At 29.8% G+C, this 22498-nt stretch overlaps 1 protein-coding gene across 3 annotated transcripts in view; it reads left to right on the top strand.

The window, feature by feature from the left end:
* LOC118198527 (uncharacterized) overlaps window positions 1-22498 on the top strand; it is a 66814-nt gene that overhangs the window by 18409 nt on the left and 25907 nt on the right. For 2 of the 3 annotated variants that reach the window (XM_035370222.2, XM_035370221.2), the window contains exons 2-6: window positions 2435-2547; window positions 5304-5425; window positions 7725-7909; window positions 10542-10701; window positions 17638-17752. In XM_035370222.2, coding sequence (XP_035226113.2) covers window positions 2435-2547; window positions 5304-5425; window positions 7725-7909; window positions 10542-10701; window positions 17638-17752 — 695 coding nt within the window. The remainder of the gene's footprint in view (window positions 1-2434; window positions 2548-5303; window positions 5426-7724; window positions 7910-10541; window positions 10702-17637; window positions 17753-22498) is intronic. The other variant, XM_035370223.2, reaches the window with a different exon arrangement.

The following is a 22498-nucleotide window of genomic DNA, read 5'->3' as shown; positions in this document are numbered from 1 at the left end:
TTTTTTTTAAAGACATTTTACTGTAAAAGGTATTTTTTTTAAGTTTTTTTATTAACAAAATGAAAAATACTTTAATTAAATTTAAAATTTTACATACTAAATGTTTGTCAAAAAATATGTAAACAATAATAGTAATATCCCAAAGGGGGGGAAATGTAATTTATATATATATATACTTTCTTTTCCTGTGTGAAATCTAAAGTTTGATACTGCAAGACATTTATGTTGGTTATACTTTGTAATTTAAATATTAAATTCTCTGTCGGACATTCATTTTAAATAATTCCAAATGTTTAATTGATCTCTCACTATAACTTGACACTGATTGTGTTTCTATTCTAATAAAGTCTGTAAGCTTGAATTATCTTCACAATAAATTGTAGATGCTCATCGATCAATAGGGCTTTACTTCATCAGTGTTTCATTGTCAAGAGAAGCTGGGGACAAGAAAGGAGGAAGTGTGACGTATTCAAGAAGAAATTTAAGTTTGAAAAGAAATAGTATCAATTTTAATACCTTTTGGCTGACCAATAAATAAATCTTTAAAATTTTATTTGGCTGGTTGAGTTTGAGTTTGCAAAACCATTTGCATCACCAGCATTATGTAAAAATCATATAATGGCAGCTGTTAATTTTGAAATAAGGCATTTGAGAGAGATTTATTGCAAGCAATTGCAATTTTTAGAACAGATAGGGGAAATACCCAAATTAAAACAAAAAATTAAGGTATATTACGAATTTGAGTCAGAATTTTGATTTACATTTTTTTTTATCTTATGCAAGATAATTTATCTTTCATTTCATTTGTTTATTTATTGCTTATTTTTAAAGTTTGTTTAATTTTCATTATTTATTGTTTTATTTACTTTTGCTACCATTTTAGTAATGTTTCATACTGTTTTAGTAATTTTTTACTTTAGAAATTACATTGTGATAATTGATAAACCTGTGGCATCATACTGAACTGAAAGGAAAGATAAATTTGTTATTTCCTTGAAATTACCTGTATAAATTTACACACTTACAAATGACATAAGTAGTCTCTTTATCTGTGTTGGCAAATTCACCAACAGTATGAACTTGTAAACTTCAATCCATTGCTTAAAATAGAAAACCATCTATGGGTTGATATGAAATTTTCATGAATTACCTATTCTTCATGTTTTGTATCATCAATAGTTTTAAAGTATTTGTAAAAACTTGGCCCTTTTCTTGAGTTTCTATCTGATATAGAGGAAATTGTTTTTTATTTCAATTTTTGGGTCGCTGTGGATAAAGCGGTTCTGTTTATTACTCAAGAGATTCTGGTTTTAGTCACTACTTTTGATGAATAAGAAATTGTAGCTTTATCTTGCATTTTGCATTGATCTTTCTTTTTGATCAATATTTGAACTTATCCATTCCTTTGCTATGGCCTGTTTTAGAAAATAAAGTTAGTTCTTCATAAAATTTGATTTTTTATCAAACTTTTGTTATTTTAAATGGCTATTAAAATTTTATTATCATAAATGATTTTACTGTAGATTTGAAAACTGAAGGTAATTTAATCTTAAAATTCATATTTGTCTGCTGCTTATTGCATACCTGAGTTACTCAAGTTCTCCAATGAGCTGAATGCTGCATACTCGAGCTTTTACTATGTAGTTGTACTTCAAAATTAAAGGCAAAAATTTCATATATTGTCATACTTGCTAAGGAAATATTTCAGCAAATGCATGCAATTGCAAGAATGCTTTTGTGTTTCTATTAAATAAACTGTAGGTATATAAAAAAATGAATTTAATTTACAGAAATACTATTGGTGCCTTTAAAGGGAAACTATTCTTTCTTCATTGTATTGTATTTTCTGCTGCAAAAAAAATTTTAAGAATCTGAATTGATACACTTTTGAGCACCGCTTCTTAAACTGTGGTACATGTGCATTATACTATCACTATATTTTGGTATTTTACAGTATTTTTAGTGGTACAGGTTTTACAAAAGTAAATAAAGGAATGTAAAATTGCACCCCTTTTAACATTTTGTTTTAATCTGTATTCGAACGATTTCTGGATGTTACGATTTCCAAGAATCGTAGCAGCACTCCAGTATACTAGTAGTATACTTATTTATATTTTATTGTAATATAGAAATTTCATTTGTAAATATAATTAAATAATATAAATTTAAAGTTTCATTTGTAATTATTGTATAATTAAATAATATAAGTTTAATGTTTTTTATTCTTTGATTATATACACTCCATTTAGGATGTATTGATTTTTAATGGCGAAATGCTTTTATGGTGGTACATATTTTTTTTTCCATATTTATGTGGTACAAAATTTGAAAAATTTGAGAACCCATGCTTTTGAGTTTAAAATTATATAGTAGCAGTCTTGCAAAAATTTTATTGTATAGAATAAGGCAATGAAGATCTAATCCTTTTTTTTAGCACTGATGACAATGAATCATCTCAAAGTACTGATGAAGATGTGGATTTGGAAGAAGGAGAAATTCTGGATTCAGGTGCAGAAGAAGAGGAAGAAAAGAAAGATTTTACTAACAGTAAGATTTTGTACAATTAATATTCTTACTCGTATGAACAATTATTTTTGTATAATAATAGTTTGTATTATAGGTTAAGTAGTATTATTTCATTTTACTTAATTTATGTCACTGGTTGGTCAGAAAATAGTGTATTTTAGATGCTAAATTTGTTGAATTCAGAAAGTGGGTTATACCCATGTTCAAGTTGTCTTCAAAAAATAACTTGAACATGGGTATAACCCAATTGACATAACTTGATGTGTAAGATATTTGGGGGAGAATAATATTAGGTTTAAATGGAATTTACCAAATGAAGTAACTCTGCTTACAAATTTAACTTGTTAAGAGCATTGAAGAGCCATTTGGTATTTCTTCAAATTTATGATTAGTTCATTAAGGCAACAAATTGTTTTGATATATGAATTTTTGCAAGAAAGAAAATAGTGGGAAAAGAATTTTATTTATAATTTGCTATTGTTACAAAATAATTTGCAATAAAAAAGGGTACTTTTCTACTATATAATTTATGACACAAAATAGTTCTTTTCTGTTATCTGGGGGACTAGATTTAGTACACTGAATATTAAGTTATTGCATTGAAACATGTGTTAACCATCACAAAGTATCAAACTGGAAGAGAAGATGCAAATATGAAATTTTAAATATTTAAAAAAAAACTTTGAATTGACAAGAATGTTTTTTGCTCCTGAAGAAGGGAGAGCTACATCTGATCATCTTTGAAACTAGTCATTTTATTCAAAATATACAATTTGAAACTGCTTTTTTGCCTAATTTCAGCATTTAAAAAATAATTTTAAAGTTTTTTAATGCGTGGCTCCGAATTTTTATTAAACTCCATAGGCCTAAGGTCATGTATTCCTTAAGCCAAAAAGTGTACCATGTAAGAGCACTTGAGGACAGGAGAGATGATGCTAAAAAGCAATAAGCATTCTGACCACAAATATATGTATAAATAGGAAAAAAAAGGAGGTAAAGGAAAAATACCAGAGGGGTAATAAAAATGCGTTGTTTACCATGTGAGCCGTTATATGTAATATAGCTTAACACAGGGGTTCGCAAAACTCTTATATAAACAACATTGAGCATAATTTGTTTATTAATAAAATTTCAGTAAAATTAATAAAATTAATTTTTTACCGTCTGTAGTTTCAGAATTTTACAGGTAAACCATTTTCTTAAATTTAAATAATATTATAATTTTTATTTGTGTATTAGTGCAGTCACCTTATCAATAAGTTTTCAGACGCCAAGTCAATAAATTTTCAGAATGAGCCAAATTCTGGTAATCATATACATAACAATTCTTTAGGCAATCATCCTCATTCCATTTCTTCAGTCAAGAACTATCACCATCTTTGTGTGCATTCTTTTTGTTGTATTCCAAGTTCAATAGTTTTTATAGACAAATTGTGATATCTTTTATCTTAAACTCGATTTTGAAATGCAGACGAGTTGAAATGCAATTTTTTGTGGAATTTCCTACAAATTGAAGAAACTATGGCAATGTTCTGCAGGAATACAGTAATTTGCCATGAAATCACTAAAGGAAACAATTGCTTTGAGTCTGTTATTAAAGCAATGACAATTACATTTCCATCAGAACAAAAGAAATATAAACTAGCTTGTAAGTAGATTAATTTATTGATTTTTAGGATAAATATCTAATTACAATGTGAAACGTATATTTCATAGTATATTTATGTGAATAATAAGTAAATGTTTGCAATCGAATTGAATGATTGTTTATGCCATCCTTTTTTTTTTCATCTGTGAAAAAATCATCAAGTTGACCCAAGGTGGGTTGCTTTAATACATAAATCCTTATAATTATGTACGTATTATTGTGAATATAAACATAGAAGAGTAAAACATTGTTTTCCATATCATTGTCACTGATGCATGCTTTATATAAACATCTGGCAATTCAATCTATTTTATATAACTCATTAATTTATGTGCTTAGTAAAAATGCATTCATTTAAAATGAGATGAGAACTAGCAGTGGAAATGTCTATGTATTTTTAATTCTTTGTTTTTGTAAATCATTCTAAATTATGGTGTTACTTTTTACTAATATCTTAAAATTCTAATTTTTCTAAATATGCCACTGAATACAAATGAATATGTCATTCATTTCTAAGGGCAATGAAATTTTTTATTTTGATCTCATAATTTCTAAACAGAACGAGAATTTTGAAAACTCGGGCATTATTTCAGTAATAAATTTCATTTAATAAAATTTTTATTTCTAAAAAAGTAAAAATTACATTAATGGAAGAATGCTAGATAAAGTAAAAAATTTATAATATGTTTTATGGGTATTAACAATTTTGTTCATTTAATGCCTAATCACACAGAGAAAAATTTGATTTTTGTCTTTTAATCAAAAACAAATGTGCGTTTTTATAAATGGCAGCTTTCAGAAATATTACTGGAATGTCTGATTTCATGTTTCATCTGAAGAATTATTATTCATTCATTATTATATATTTAAAAAACTGAATTCTTTACAGTGTAATTGTAGCTAAATTTAGTTTGCATGTAATATACTTACATCAGTTTCTGTAATTAGTAATTGATGTACTCTCTCTCTCTTTTTATTTTACATGTATTTAAACTATTGATTACATGTTAAGTATCATTACATTTTTAATTCCTGAGAAAATTAACAGTAATTGCTAAATCATTTATGTATATATTTACAATGTTTTAAAATACAAATTTGAATTAAGATTATGTATAATACTTTTTAGGCTCGTTAAAAGAAGCACTGGATAAGAGTTGTCTACAAAGTATAGAGCAGCTAATTAGTCAGTCCAAAAATTTGGATACTTCTCTACCTAAACCTTCTAAGCCAGTTTCTCCTCGAAAACTGGTAAATATTTTTTCTAAATCTAAGTTTTATTCTAATTCAGTCTTATTTGTAAAAAATAAGGTATCTATTAGAAATAAATATATCTTGTAAGTATGTAATCTCTCTCTGTATAGATGCTAGTGTAAGTTTTGTACAACTAATTTAAAATACAGAGTGTGTCAAGAGTCCCTAAACTTTTTTTTTTTTTTAATTTCATAAAAAAATGAATTATTTGTTGCATGAGGATATGGTTTGCTCCAAAATTCATACCATGAATTCAATTTTTTCTGCAATAATAAACAGTAAGTAATTTTAGTAAAAATTGTATAAAATTTTGCAACAAATAGACAGCTTTGCACTTAACATCCTACTCTTCAGATGACATTTTACCAACTGCTATTTCCATATATCTTTCCAAAGAATCCACGGGATATCGTCGGCAGTTTTTTTCCCAATCCCATATGGTGAATTCTACCCTTTTATGGATATCACTTAATTCCAAGCATTGCCAATGTCTCTCACTAATTGTACTGTTAGATTCTCATTCTGTGCTGCCACGGGGTTTGCACAGGGTTTGGGCAGTGTTAGTATATCTTTGTTCCTTGATAGGCATATTCCCCAGTTTCCTTGAAATTTCACAGAAGTGTCTTTGTGAACATAAACCAGTACAGAAACCTATGACGTGCTGATGGTCTTTTTTGGGGGGAGGGAGGGGGTACCTGCTGCCTCCAAAAAAAAACATATTTAAAACATGAATTTCGGTGCAAACCACATCCTTTTACAACAAGTCACTCATTTTTATGAATTTTTAAAAGTCTAGTGCCTTTTGGTACAACTTGTATTTCTCAAAAATAGACTGACTAAAATTGAAAAAGTATATATAACATGTGGGAAAATTAAATTATTGCTTTGTGTAGTTTAATAAACAGTGTAATGACTAAATATACCACAGTAGTGTATTTGTCAGGAGTGAAAAGTTAAAATTATTCAAAATAAAATTTGCAAAGGGAAGCATAGAAATTTCATTGGAAAGGTAAACAAAAATTTTAACTTCTTAAAGCACTGTTTAATTTACTTCTGCAAAATTCTTTAGAGGTGAAAACTGATTATTTAGAAAAGGGATTGCTTCTGCCTGGTCTTTTATTGCAATCTTTAAATCTTAATTAACCTTTTGATGGTCATCAATGAGCTCAGCTCGCATTCCAGCTACACACGGCAATGGGCACAAATGAAAACTGCTCGCATTACAAATTTATGACTGACAGATATCGTACATATTTGGGAAGAAAGAATTGCCTAATCTCGCAACCGTCGAAGGGTTAATTAAGGAAATTTAGGAATTGATACTACCTACAGCCTTAAAACTATTAACTCTTGAAGGCTCACAATAAACATAAATTTTATTTTGGAAAGATCTATGATAAAGCCTATCCTCCATACAAAGCTGCTGTTTAACAGTTAAATCCAAACGATAATTTTGACAAAGTATATTATAAATCTCGGTGACATAAGCTGCTTTTAAACAAAATTTTTCACTTTCATTAGGTGACTGCAAAAATTTTGTATTAGCAAATGTTCTGTGAAGCAATTTAAGCTCTTATTCTCTTAGATTTTGGCACATTATGTTTCTTCATTTTGAACATTAACAGTTCTCATTTCATTTTTTATTAATTTTATAGATGGATATATAAAGTAATAATTTATTGCAATTGCATTGCTTGTATGAAAGTTTTAATAGGGAAGATGCATATTTATTTCCATAAAATTATATTTTCTTAATTTTATTAAAAAATAATGATGATTAAAATGTTTTAAGTTTTCTGTTGAGTATGATTTGTTTAGTTTAATGATCTTTTCTGTTTACTATTGTTTATTAAAAAAAAAAGGTTATCAAGAATTTTACCAATGCCTCGCTATAAAAACCTTAAGTGTCAGGCAATTTTAGTATCATTAAGTCAGTGATAAATTTAACAAGAGAATTTATATAATATTTTTAGGTACTCTTCTGTTATCGGAACCAAATTCAGACATGTCTGCATATATGTGTGTATGTATGGATGTATGCATTCATTATATGCATGCATATAGGCAAGTATGTATGTATGTGTATGCATATGTATGCACATATATGTACATACATCCATGTATGCATTTCTGAATCTGGTCCTGATAACAGAAAAATACCTATTTTTATTTATTAATAAATGTACATATAAAGTGCTCCCTCCCAATGGTACTAAATACAGTGTAACTGAATAAAAGAATTTTTTCATGTAGATTTTTTCTTTCATTCTTTCTATACCTAAATTTTTATTTTCAGCAGAATAAACTAGCTGCAAAATATATGGATCATGATCAGATTCTAGATAATTCAGATCAGGAAGATGGTTGGTATCCTTCTCCTTCAAAATACAAGCCAAAATTTGAAGAAAAACCAATTGATTATCGCATGGAACTTGCAGCATACAGAGGAACTCCTCCTAGTTCCCCTGATCATAAAAAGAAGTATGTATTAAGTGTCTTGACACTCTTAATTGAAAATTTTTCATACTGTTTTTAATATTGAATTAAGTATCTGATTGCTCATTCTAAATGTTAAGCCTTTTATTCCCTTGGCCGAAAGTATTGGCATTTGCATATAAGGCCTGGTTTACATGTAGTGATTTTCCCAGCCAACTTTCTTGTAGAGCAGAAATTTTAAGAATCTGCGCATGTGCCAAAAATCAGTCATGTTCTCTCCATGATTTCAGATCCCAGTGTTCCCTGCTCACTAGCATATGATAAAATCAGTGTCTCTAGCCAATAAGATTGCTTTGAGCGATCACATGCTTTTCTCCTCATTTTGGAATAAATAATAAACGTACTGCTATTTCGTTAGAGCGAAACTCAAATTTTTCAACTGATAGATATTTGTAGAGAAAATGTTGTATTATGGGACGTGAGTAATGTAAATTTTAAAAATAAAAAATTAAGGAATTTCCTTATTTTGATAAGTTTTATTTTCCCTGTTACTTTATATATTCAGATATTTTCTATTTATGGTGAAAATTATTTTATGTAGGTATATTATCGTGTTGAAAGTAAAAATTTGCAGAAAAACCCAGTTTTGTGTTAATAGATGCAAACAAATTATAGCTCAATTTAATACAATATTGCATAATTTTCTTTGGTTATTAACTGATGATTTTATTTGGTTATTAACCATATGAATTTTTCCTTTGACCCAATGTCTGGTCCAAACCCGTTTTCTTTTTTCTCTTTTTTCTTCTTCTGCACCAACAGCAAAGATCAAAATTGCAGATGTTGCTAAAGCAACAATTAAAGGGAAATCTTCATCTATTATTTTGATTATTTGATAACATCGTAAGTTTTGTTTACACAATTGTAGACAGTGTAACGGAATTCTTCCTTCACAGTGATTGGTTGAGTGAGTTCCTGTACTACCAAAAAAATTTTTCAGTGTGGACAGGCGAGCTATCTCAGATATTTTTGTAACACAAAGTCGGCCAAGAAAATTGCTATATGTAATTATTAATAATTTGTAACATAAAATTTTTCATCCTATACTACCATGGAGATATGTTGCTATAGAAAAATTATAGGAATTTCAACCAAGGAGAAATAGAAGATAAAATGCCTTTTCACTTAACTAAATCTATTTAAATTTTAGACAAAATACAATATTAATATAAATGTTGTAGGCTTTTAGAATTTATGATGAATATTTTCTCATATAATGCATTTTTATTAAGCAAGTATCATGCTTGATTTCTTAAAAAAAAAAAGGGATACTGGTAAGATAAGCATGTTAGACCATTTAGAAGAAGATTGCGCAAAAATGTGCTCCATAACCAAGGCAATGTACCATAATGTAAACTGACTATCCCAAAACAAAAATTGCTTGAATTACATTTTGAATATATTACCGATCCTCTAATTCTCTAAACTTAAACTTATTCTCCTTCTGAATTCCTATCCTCCTTCTTATTATTATTTGAAATTATCTTCAAATAAGTGTAACATTATGTGCATTGTTATCTTTGACGAAAAGTATTTCTCTAATAGAATGAAAAAAGATTGCAAACTGTTAAACTAAGTGTATAATTCATTATAGAGATAATATTAAGAAATATTATTGATTTGTTTCTGAAAATAGATGTTTAACATAGCCTGTTTATTAAATGACTTTCAAAATTAATGATATGTCATCAACTGTCACTGTAAGAATTTTGAATCAAAAGAGGAAAAAAGTGGTTGAGGTTGTATATTGAGGAGTATTAAAATGTAGAATCACTATTTTGAGGAATAATAAAATGTGTAATCAGTTTAAGTTTGTAAGAATGCTCCTTATCATTTATGACATGACAAATATTTAGGTTCATTTAAAAGCATTTAGTGAACTGGCTTTTTTCTTAAATACAAGAATTCAGAAAAGAACAAGATACAGATTCCATTATTCTAATATAAAAAGGAAGTTTCTGGAATTCTGTGCTATTTTGCTTAGCATGTATTCAAAACTTCTTAAAAAGCAATTTACATTATTTTGAAAGTATGCATTTTCAATCCTTCTGCAATCAAATATGTTAGTGCAAAATATACATATGTGTGTTCGCTCAAAAAGCCTGTATAAGATGTGTTTAATTCATTAGAATTTTATGTTTATTGCTTTCTTTTCCCTCCCTTCTGATTTATCTTGAGACAGAAATTTTCTAAAAAGATTTTATATGTGTGCATAACATACCAACAAAATACAGAGCTGTGCCAGCTAAACAAAAGATAAAATTAATCAGTGTTGTTGGTCATTGTACTTCCCTACAGTTTACTCACTTAAATTTTTGGTAATTAGTTTTAATACAATTTTGATTATAAGAAATGAATTTGTATTCCCTTTGAACTTTTTTATAGTAAATGTTAATGTTATAGTTTTGTTGTAAATAAATTTGCCTTTTTAAGCTATGAAATATTTTATTTGTAAGAAACAAGTTTTAATTTCCATTTGGCTGTCTCATATTGAGAGGAAACTGAATTACATTTAATGCTTATCATAAATGAAGATGATGCTTTGTGAAAATTGCTAATTTTGTTGATGTATGTGGTTCTTTCTTCAAACATGACTTTTATTTTTATTTGTATATAGAGATGAAAAAAGGAAAAAAAGGTCATCAAAGAAATCTAAAAAAACAAGTCGCAAAACTATTAAGCGGAAGGATATAAAAGGCATGCGCGTCATGAAATATAAAAAAGAGAGTGTCAAGGGTAGAATATGTAAATTTTTCAAGGAAGGAAAATGTGCTAAGGTAATGATATCGAAATTAAAAACTCAGTTGCTTTAAATGATATAAATAAAAAATTATCTTACATCCTTAATCCTATGTGCATACTAATGTTATTTTTTCAAAGTTCAGTTTTAATCCTTTTATAGTTTGTGAGTTTTTTTATATATTTGCCCACCAAACTAGTTAATTGTTATAACTGCCAGAGACAGAGAAACTAAGTTTTACCATTTAACACGTAGTCAGCATTGCTGACTACATTGTGTATAAAACACTTTTTTGATAAGATGTTCTGATAAAAAAAACTGCAGCTAATTTTACATTTTTATTTTTGTATGGTTATATTTTCTGTTGTAAATCAGCTCAAGAATTCTGTCATAAAAAGAAAATTTTGAGTTTTTGTTAAGATTTTTTTGTTTATATATTTCACAAATCCTGATTCAATAATAATGTCCCCTTGCTCATCTATAAATTATGATTTCCTGTATTGGAAAACTTTTCCTCTACCAAATTGTGCAACATGAGCTACAATCACTTCAATATTATTCTGTTTCTTTATTTTACATCACTCTTTTAAAGTAAAATAACAGAATGATATTGAATGATTTAGAGATAAACTATAAAATTACAAAATTCTCGATCATGATCTGTAAATTGATGGAATTTAAAAGTAAATGATCAGGAATTGTATTGCAAGGTATAACTGAATGTATTGCTTGATATTGGAGAGAAGTGTGAAGAATATTATAATAAGGTCTTGATTGTTGGAGGATGAAATTAAATTTGACCAGTCTGCTAATTTGTAAATTGCAGTAAACTTTGATAATTTAGAATTCTAATTAAACTGAACTGAATATTTTTCCACCAAAGAAATTTATTGGGAGTACAAATAAGTCTCCGCTGTTTCACGAAACATGGTGCCACCAGTAAGTTTATAATGTATTTCTCCCATCTTCGTAGTGTAATGGTTAGCACATTCGAGAGGTCCATGGTTCCATTCCCAGCAAGGGCATTGCTCATTTTTCACGTTTTACGCTTTAAAAATATCCTAATAACTCTACACTGGCACCCAAACTAAAAGGTGATGAATGATGATTCTTCACCATCAGGATTTGTCGATTGGGCTCCCTAATCTCCGTAGCCTTTTAAAAGGGGGAATATATAAGGTATTTCTCCTGCCTTCTTAGCATGCCTTCGTAGTGTAGTGGTCAGCATGCTCGACGCATATTCAAGAGTTCCATGGTTCAATTCTCAACAAGGGTATTGCTCATTTTCACGTCTTCTGCTTCCAAAACATCCTAATAGCTCTACAAATTATGGCTAAAATTATCTAATGTAAAACATGTGGTAAGGTTGGACATCTCCTAACAACATAATCTTGAAATATTAGTGATTTTGTATCAGCATCTTTTTTTTGGGGGGGGGTGAGAAAAAATCATTTTGAGCCAAATGAGCGTCATTAGCAAGAACTTTTGATTTACTTCTTTAATTTGAAGAAATTTACAACTGAGGCACATTTATTGTTCGTAGAAGCAGATGTTCAGGCTGCCTTAAGTGAGAGAAGTTGTCATGAGTGGTTTCAAAAGTTTAACAATGAGGAATTTGACATCAAAGACTAAGAATGTAGCAGGAGGAGGAAAGTGTATGAAGACGCAGAACTGAAAGCATTGTTGGATGAAGATTCGTGCCAGATGCAAGTAGAACTTGCACTCACATTAGGAGTGACTCAACAAGCAATTTTACATTATTTAAAATCATTAGGAATGATTCAAAAGCAAGGAAATTGGGTTCCATATAAGCCGAGAAACTTCAAATGCTGATTTTTTACATGTGAAATCCTGCTTGCCCAGGCATAAACAAAAGTGTTTTTTTGTATCGTATAGTCACTTGGTCAGGAAAAATGGATCCACTACAATAACCCAAAGGAGAAGAAATCATGAGGACCACCTGGCTATGCTTCAACATTGATAGCCAAGCCGAATATTCATGGGAAAAATCTCGTGTATATGGTGGGATCAACTGAGTGTCATGTATTATGAATTGTTCAAACCGAATGAAATCATTACTGGGACTCTTAACCGAATGCAATTGATGAGATAGAGCCAAGCATTCAAGGAAATGTGCTCCCATTACTGCTCCAGATAAAATTATCCTTCTGCATGATAACTCTCATCCATATGTCGCTGCACTAGTTAAAACCTACTTCGAAACACTCAAATGGGAAGTTACATTGCTTTTCCTGATTACTACTTGTTTTGATTGATGACACATGGCATGTCTGAGCAACACTTTATATCATATAAAGATACCAAAAATTAAATCATTTCATGGACAGCATATCTGTATGCTGCCAGAAAGATGGGAAAAAGTAGTTAGTGATTAGCAAGGGGCAGCACTTTGAATAAAACATAAAGAACCTTCCCCCCCCAATGTAAATGCCCAGTTTCTGATTAAAAAAAGGGGGGTGGAGACTTATTTGAACTTCTGATAACATTTATTTCCACCCCCCCCCAAATGTAGAATTTCTTTGAATCAAAATATTCAGTAAGTCAATTGTTTTAAAGACATTTTTTTGTCCTGTTTCTTTTGTTTCTTGCTAAGCAAATCAGTCAGTTATAGAGATGCTTTCAAGCTTCCTTGTAAAATATAATTTGTATTTCTTTTTCTGGGCTTGTTTAATCATGCTGACAAGCAACTGTTTTCATGGTTTTGTGATGTTAAAAATTACTAAAAATACAGAAGAAAGTTGTAATTTATCTTAGAAAGAAATCTGCATTTTTATTGGATATAGATTATATTTTATGGGTTATTGGATGTATACTGGTTGCATTATAAATTGGGGCAAACTTCAGGAATTCATAATAAAAGAAGTACTGCTTGGAAAAATATTTTTGTTGCCAGATGATCAGAGAAACACCAGATTTTTATCCACGTATAAAAAAGAAAATTATTCCAAAAGTAGCCAAAAGAATGCACTCGCACATCATACTGAATGTTTTATGCATATCAGGCTAACATTAAACACCTGGCTGAAAATGGGTTCCTCATTTGATGCCGGCAACATGCTATCATTACTAGATCATTACTAGTGGTTAAACTTTTCTACAAGGGTGGTAAATCCATGAGTATTGCATTGTCAAAGTTTTGCATGGACAAAAGACTGAAGGTACAAAAAAGCCCTATTTCATTGAATGGGATACTGAATTTAATATGATGTTTTGTGAAAACAGGATGTTGGGAGGATCTTCTGTAAAGTGGCAGACCATCCTTGAGCACGGACTGTGTCCATGTGGTAATGTTATGAAAGAATTGGCAGCCGAGTAGCAGTGCTCATGAATCTGGAAGAGTAACAGGAATCTTCGATTTGACATATTCTGCATGGAATCATTAATCTGTATCCATATAAAATACAGGCACTTCACTAGTTATTACCTGTAGATACAGGTTAAAGACAAAACTTTGCTGCATGGACACTGGCGCAAAGAGAATGTGACCTGCAATGGTTGCTGAATGTCATATGGATGGATGAAGCCCACTTTTCACTATACAGTGATGTCAATGCGCAAAGCATCATTATCTGGACAATATCACTCTCGTGGTTACCTGACCAAGCCACTGCTTTGTCCTCATGTGATTGTTTGGTATGGTTTCATTACATCTTTCATTATGGGCCCTTTCATTTTTGAAGAGCCTCTTTCTCTGTCCAAATGCAAAACTTTTACAGTCACTGAAGAATGGTATGTTAATTTTTACATGACCATGTTGTGCCTGGATTGCAGGAAGAACATCTGCTACCTTCATGTAGGATGGGTGCCCTGCCCCATGTTTCATGGGAAGTCAAGACTTGCTTGTTGGAAACTTTGCTGAAGTTTGAAACTTCCACTTACACTAGTCATAAGGTCAAAGTTATAAGTGGGGCTCCTCAGCCACATTAGTAGAACTGAAAGAATATGTTTGACACAAGTTTCAGTGGCATCAATGCCGATGTGCTACACTCAACTGTAATACGCTGTAGGGTCATTAGGTTAATTGGAAGCAGAAAAGATGAAAAATAGCAAACGCCTTCGCCGGGAATCGAACCACAGACCTCTGGAATACCGTCCCAGCATGCTACCGTTACACCACGAAGGCACGCTAGGGAAGTGGGAGAAATACTTTATATACTTCCCTTTGTAAAGGGCAACTAGAGTTTTAGGGAACCTAGTCGCCAAAATCCTGGATGCGGAGAATCATCATCCACAACCCTTTTTTAGTTCGAGCACCACTTGTAAAGTCATTAGGTTAATTGGAAGCAGAAAAACGGAAAAATAGCAAATGCCTTTGCCGGGAATCGGACCACAGACCTCTGGAATACCGGCCAAGCATGCTACTGTTACACCATGCTAGGGAAGTGGGAGAAATACCTTATAACTCATAGTGATGTGTCTGCCTCACTTCCCTAATTAACCTTGTGCTGATGGTTATGTTGAACATCTTTTACTTTAAAATAAATGCAGTGTCATAAAATTGTGATCTGTTTCATTGTTGGTTTGTGTTTGCCTGATTTGCATAAAACGTTTGAGTATGATGTGTGAGTGCCTTCTTTCAGTTATTTTTAGTTCTTTCAGTTGCTTTTAGAATTCCCCTCCCCCATATACAACAAAAAAAAAAAAAAAAAATCCAATACCTTTTTGATCATATTTGTGCAAATGGAAATTTTTTCCAAGCATTACTTCTCTTACTATGAGTTCTTGAAGTTTGCATGAACTTGTATGATGATGATGCTTGATGCATCCTACATAATTTTGTTATTTATATCCTGTATTCAAAGAAATCAGATCGTAAATATTGTATACATAAATACTTCCACATAATATTTGTATTGTTGTTTGAACATGTAGTACCTCTACACGATTTAAAGAAAATTTTTATGCCTTTTAATTTTGCATTAGAGTTATATGATTTCATTCTGGTATCAGTAGATGGGTATTTATGTAATGAAATTTAAGTACCAAAATAATTTTCATTATGAATTCACGGAATAATTTTTGGCTTGCTTCGTTAATATGTATATTGAATACAGTCAAAAGTCGTTAATTCAGACACCTATAATCCGGCCCTCAAAGCTACAAACGTTCTGCACATGCGTCGCGTTGACGCATGCGCACAAGACCTTTACGGCTGCGAATATGCGTGTGCGTATGCGCAAAATACGTTTACGCATGCTTGTCTAATGTATGACGGACGGTATAAGCTAAGCTAAAATTATCTAATTCAGTTAATGTTGCAGATTGCATTGTTCCTTAATCTTCGAAGTGGATCCGGCTTATTATTTTTTGCAGACTGTTAGAGCAATTTAATAAAAGTAAGCTTGTACTTTCGATTATGTCAAATAGAATTTCCGATGCTGGAGCTCCCAAAGGATCTACAAAGCAAAAGTATGTTTCGATGTCCATCACACAAAAAGTGGAATTGCTGCAAAAAATGGATAAAGGCATATCCTTTGTTTCTCTAACCATTCCGAAATCTGTTTATCAATTTCACGCTGTTCTGCGGCGGGGGGTGGGGAAACGCCACGGCAGGCAATGAATTGCAAGTTGATCTGTCAGCACTATCCTTATCTTCAGGGCAAATGTTTAATTTTATTTAGCTTATAATTCCTTACTAAATGTAGCATTTCATCTTGATGTATTCCGTCTTTGATATAATTTAAATCTAATTTCTCGTCATTATAATTTGCTTCCGATAGTGAAGAAAGTGACACAGAGGTTATTGAAAATGAAAAAATTTCGATTGGCAAATTAGTCGGTATTCTCGACACAACCATTACAGGACTTGAACAGCGGAACTTTGCAACTGAACAAGAAATTATATCTGTTTATAGAATTAAAGAGAGAGAGTATTATCACATAAAACGAAGCAACTTAAACAACTTACATTGAAAGAAATGTTTAATAAAGTATAAACAAATAAATATTAAGCTTTTTTTTTTTTTTGGTAAATTTTGATACCCATTAGATCATAATTGTTCTTTATTTCATAAATTACGGTTTCATATTTTTAATTTTAGAATTTCTGCCTTGCCATCTTACCAGATTTAAACTGATAATCTATAATTCGGAATCGCCGAAGTCCCGACGAGTCCGGATTAACGACTTTTGACTGTACTATATGGTAACAATGCAGTTTAAAAAAAAAAAAAAAAACCTGCAATTTGAATTTTTAATTATTTTTAAAAAAAGTCTTCATTTTATTGGCTTGCTAAAGTTTAGTTGTGTTTATACATACAAACACATATCACATTGTGTTTTACTGTAATCACAAGATCTTTGTGTTTGATACTTCAGAGGCTTCAGGGAAAATAATGTTAAATTTTGAAATGGTGTAAAATGCCTCTCCCCCCCCCAACACCCATAAAACTAACATCAGCACTAAACAAGATGAACATCTCCATTTCTTGAATTTTTCATTGAAATTCATAGCATCTGCTTAGAAGCTAAATCAGTAGATTGCTTGTATATATAGAAAATTGTTTTTCTGAAAACTCTTAGTGATTGTCAAACAGTTCCTATCAATTTTTCAATATAATTAAAATATTAAATTAAATATTCCATTATTTTCTGCTTTCATTATACATGATATTTTTCCCATTCTCAAATTCTCAAAATCCTTAAGAAGTTTTGAAAGAGAATCTTGAGAAATAAATTAACTATTAGTTCAGGAGTTTCCAAAATTTAAAAAAGTAAGAAATTCAGAAAATATAATCGCAATTCTTGCATACAGCTTTCTAAGCTCACTTCTTAGCCTTGGTTTTGGAATATATATGTTTTGTCATTTTTTAAATTTGATGTGTGTATGTCTACTATTGATTCAGAACGTAGACTTTATTCAGGTGATTTTCATTAAATTCTTCAAAAGATTTGCTTACATACAAAAGCTTTTCATCTGTAATAGTGTGCTTAATTAATTTGTCTAATTTAGGGAGCTGATTGTTTATTTTCTCATGCATCTCCTGCATCTTACAAGAAAAAAGAACTCTGCAAATTTTACCTGAATGGACATTGTAATAAAGGCAAAGAGTGCTTATACATGCATAATATCCTTTTTTGTATGAATAAATTGTTTTTAATCAATTTTCCTTAAAATAAATGAAATTATGCATTGAATGTACAGAAGGTGTTTCCATAGTTCTGGAAAATAAGCTTTTGTTCACAGTTGTGAAGCAAGCATCTCTTATGTAAAAACAAATACTAACATTTGCCTCTAATGAAAAAAAAAATTGTTTAACTTCTTTTTATTCCTCAGTGATTGAAAAATTGTCATAATAATCATTATGTTAAATATCTTACTGCTTGAATTCTGGATTTAAACAAAATAATAATAGTAAGTTTTTAATAGATGTGCAGTAATCATATTTACTTTTTGAAGCCTGGTAAACTTTTTGTTTGTAAAAATTTTAAATAATAAAGATTTAAAGTTTAATTTCCAGAATATGTAAATTTATTGAATTTTCTGATTTAGATAATACATAATGTAATTAATATGAATAATAATATATTTTAATTAGAATGCTTCTCTGGTTTGATGTTTAACATATGTTTTAATTTTGATTAATGGAAAACTTTTGCATTGCTTTTGATAAATTTAAAGATTTGTAATGAAAATTCTTATACACTGTATAATTTTTTAAAGAGGTGCTTTGCTTTCAAATTATTAATGAGGTGTAGTATATGAATTATTCAAGAAGTCTCTGTTCTGTTTTTAATCACCAGCAAACTTCAAAAGAAATGTTTTATTCGAGTCAGATTTATTTGAACATAGTGTTCTGAATGTAATGTTTTTACTCTTCCCCCCCACCACACACACAGAGAAAGAGAGAATCAGCCCCCAAAAAAATTATACAGTTGTTTTGTAGAATTTGTTGTTTGTGCTTTTCTTTGGCTTACTGAGATATTGGCTAGGTATAGAATTCATTTCCAAGGAGTTAATGTTTAGATTTCTTGATTGGGAAATAAGTCATTAAATAAGCAAGTAAAATAAATAAATAACAAAAAAAGGGAGAAAAGCTTGGATCATAATATAATGTGTTTAATTGACCAAAACAGAAATCAAGATTTGGAATTATGAGATAAGGCTTGTAAAAAGGGTTTGGGTTGGAATTGATATTGTTAAACTCTTCCTACTCTGATATTGTTAAACTACCTTCACCCAACTGTATACTAGTATAATTGAGTGAAGGATGCAAACCAATTTTAGGGACTAAATGAAGTCTTTTTGATCATTTTAGGGGATAAATTTTAAAAATGATTAAGAGATGAACAATAGTTAGTTGTGGAAGACTTGTTTTTAATTTTCTAATATATGATTGACTTTTTTAATTGAAAACATTAACGTTATCTTAATTTAGCTGTGATAAATCATAGTGAAAAGGAATGTTATAAATTTCCCCAAAATTAAAACCAGAAATACAATTTTAATAACTAAAGAAGGAAAATTATTAATGGGTGAGAAAGTAACTTAAATGTTAAACATTTGAACAGAAGAAACAATGTTTTACTGGAAAAGCAAATGAGATATTGTTGGTAGTTCTTACTAGAAGATTGTCCTTTATGAAGATAACGAAAAAACTTTTGGAAAAAGAAAGTGAGATGACAACAGTAGAGTTGTTCTTTATGAAAATAAAAATAAAACTTTTTTAAAAAGCTTCATCATTACCTACAGTTTCAACTTCATCACATATTAGAGTTCAGTGTTATCTACGGCTCATTTGTTTTCTCTTCGATGATAAGATTCTTTCTTCAGTTCTTAACAATTCTACTTGATTGTTACTTGAATTTTACTTACTTACAAGTTTTGATTGTGGAAAATATGTAGTACTCCCTCTTTGTATGGTTTAATTCATACTGGCCAAATTAACACAGTATTATAATTTATGTTATAGAACATGATTTTCATTAAGGGGGGAAATAAATAAATATTCCATGCCTAATCATTATTATCAGTAGTTCTGTTAAAATTATTTTTTGAAAAAAAATTTCGTTTGATAAATCCTGCTTCCTTGAAACCTTCCACATTTATTCGAGTCTTTTAACTTTATGTTAATTCCATGCTTCTCCCATTCAAATGATGTAACCTGAAAAATAACTGCATTTACAGAAGATTCCATGCATGTCTTTCTCAAATCTGTTCACTATAACCAGCATAAGGTAATTTTTTGCCTGATTTTAAATTTGACTTTAGTGTGCTTAGTAAAAATGTTTTTGTAAAACTCACTATCAGAGGAAAAATTCTAATTGAAACTTTTCTTATTCTTAATTGAGAGCTCACCAGCGGCCGAGTGGTAAAGTCATTGAACACTGGTAGTTCGGTCCAAGGTTCGAATCCGCGAAAGGGCTGGCTGCATGGGCGTTTTCGTGGTTTTTCCCATGTGTAACGTGTATATGAGTCAGTTTCCCTTTGGAAGTCCTCCACAAAGGTATCCCTCCCCTTAGGCAGATATCCCTAGTGTGCTTTGCCATAATTAAATAAACCAAACCAAAACTTATTCTTAATTGAAACCTCTCTAACGCATATTCTGCTATCTCCATCTTGGGTTACCACATCTTATAACATGCAATGATAATATGCCTTTTTAAGAGTAAAAAATTTTCTGTTTTGCAGAAATGCAAACTTTTTATTGCATTTTTTTATTTTGTAATTAGTAGCTATAGGTTTTCTTATAAAAAATTCCCTATATATTTTATTTTGTAATTGGTAGCTATAAATTTTCCTATAAGTTGATTTTCTTTTAATATATATCTATGTAATAATAAAATTCCATAGTCAAGAATACACTTAAAATTCTAACTGTATGTTCTTTTCATTTTTAATGGCGATGGTCTCTTATTTGAAAGTATGTGGAATTAAATCCACGGCCCATAGTCGAGTTGTTTTTCCCTCCTTTTCTACACGTACAGTTTTAGAATGTTCTGGAAATATTTAAAGCGAACTGGATTGGCTGACGTCATTTCTTGGAAGCTCCGCCTTTCCAGAGGCTATAATAAAAGGACTCGCAAAAGAATATCAGGGGCTTTTCTTTAATGCAACGATACAGTAAACTTCATACAAAAAGTTATTAGTAATTCTTTTTATTTACTCCGGATATCTGATTTTGTAACTGCTATTTCTCCTGACCAATAATAAATGTATCCTGTTTTTTAAACTTATTGTCTGATAATTTAAGCTATGACTACATCTATATTTCTTCAACGATCTATTTATTCTGGACAAAAGCTGATACATCACATATACATATATATATATATATGAGAAATTGTAGAAAGCTCACCAAAAAGTTACCAGGAGCTCCAAGAAAAGTTCAACACATTTTTTTAAAAAAAACAATGTCATTGAAGGGTGAAAAATTATGCTACATGTTAAATTAAACACAGTAAAATACTAATCTTTGGAAACTAGTAACGGCAAAAAATACAGTAAATACCTGTCGATGTGACAAGTGTAAAGTTAAAACATAGGAAAACCAATCGATAGAACAAGTTAAAACATAAAACAAACATAAAAATATAAAAATATAAAGCAGGAAATGGTAAATTAGATTAACCCGAAGTCCAACCTGGCTTTTCAAGGGAAATTTCTAGCTGAACGTCAATGACATTGGTTTTTAAAAAAATGTGTTGAACTTTTCTTGGAGCCGCAGCTCCTGGTAACTTTTTGGCGAGCTTTCTACAATTTCTCATATCTTTAATTTTGCAGCATATTGCACAAAAAAATTATTTAGACCAAATTGGTCTTAACGGTATTGTACTAACTACCTTGCTTCTTAATTATATATATATATATATATATATATATATATATATATATATATAAAGGTATTGTTTGTTGAGGAGAATAATCAGTCATCATTATATTATAAGTCTCTGTAGTGAAAATCCCTTTTTCTCATTATGAATGTGGTGGAAACTAACAAAAGAAGTGCCATCCCCCCCATTTTTGTCAATGACAAGTATTAGTTATATTGAATAAAAATAGTGTACTGTGGAAAAATTAAAAATTGTTGAATATAGCAATTTCAATTTATTTTCCATTTTTCAAAAAGGTTAATGGCAGGAGACATGATAAACATTTGATAATAATTTTTTATTATGATTTTATATTATTCAGTATATATTAAATGGTTATGCTTTTCAGTAAGAGTATTACAAGAACTGTTTTTGCAGCTTCAGAAATTTAAATCATTGCTATTAATATAATATATATCAAAGATTGAATTAAATTAAATACATTAATAAATCAAAACTATTTTCAGAGAAGAACATTATATTTTTGAATTTGTGTTTCGGTTTCAAAAAAAACGCAGGTATGCTCATCATTGATCTTGAATTTATGTTGATAAGAATTTTTACATGAATGAAATAATTTTGAAAACATTAGTATAGAATTAATTATATTTTTATCGTTTGAAAGATTTTAACCTTCCATAATTATTGTATTCAAATTACATAATGAATTTTAAGATATTTAAACTATTTTCAGGAAAGGATAATTAAGATAAATAATTTTATTTTTTAACTTATGTTGAAAATTTTGAATTGTTGATAAGCATTTTTATATGAATGAAATAATTTTGAAAAAAATTAGTATAGACTATGATGAACAAATAGTGTTTTTGTTTATTACTATAGAAAATATTGAATGTTTTGATATAAAATAGTGTAATAAGTTATAAAAATATGAGTAATTCATGTAGTTTATAAATGTGATGTTATAGTTGGCACAGTTCAAAAAGGTCAGTTGACTTTACACAAGTAATGGAGGCCTTTATAAGTAACTGCCTGGGCAA

The sequence above is a fragment of the Stegodyphus dumicola genome, chromosome 12 (genome assembly GCF_044657685.1).
Source record: "Stegodyphus dumicola isolate Sdum_Otavi_A_Nest chromosome 12, ASM4465768v1".
NCBI classification, from domain to species: domain Eukaryota; kingdom Metazoa; phylum Arthropoda; class Arachnida; order Araneae; family Eresidae; genus Stegodyphus; species Stegodyphus dumicola.
The sequence above is the reverse complement of the archived record's forward strand: the minus strand, read 5'-3'. Positions and strand labels throughout refer to the sequence as shown.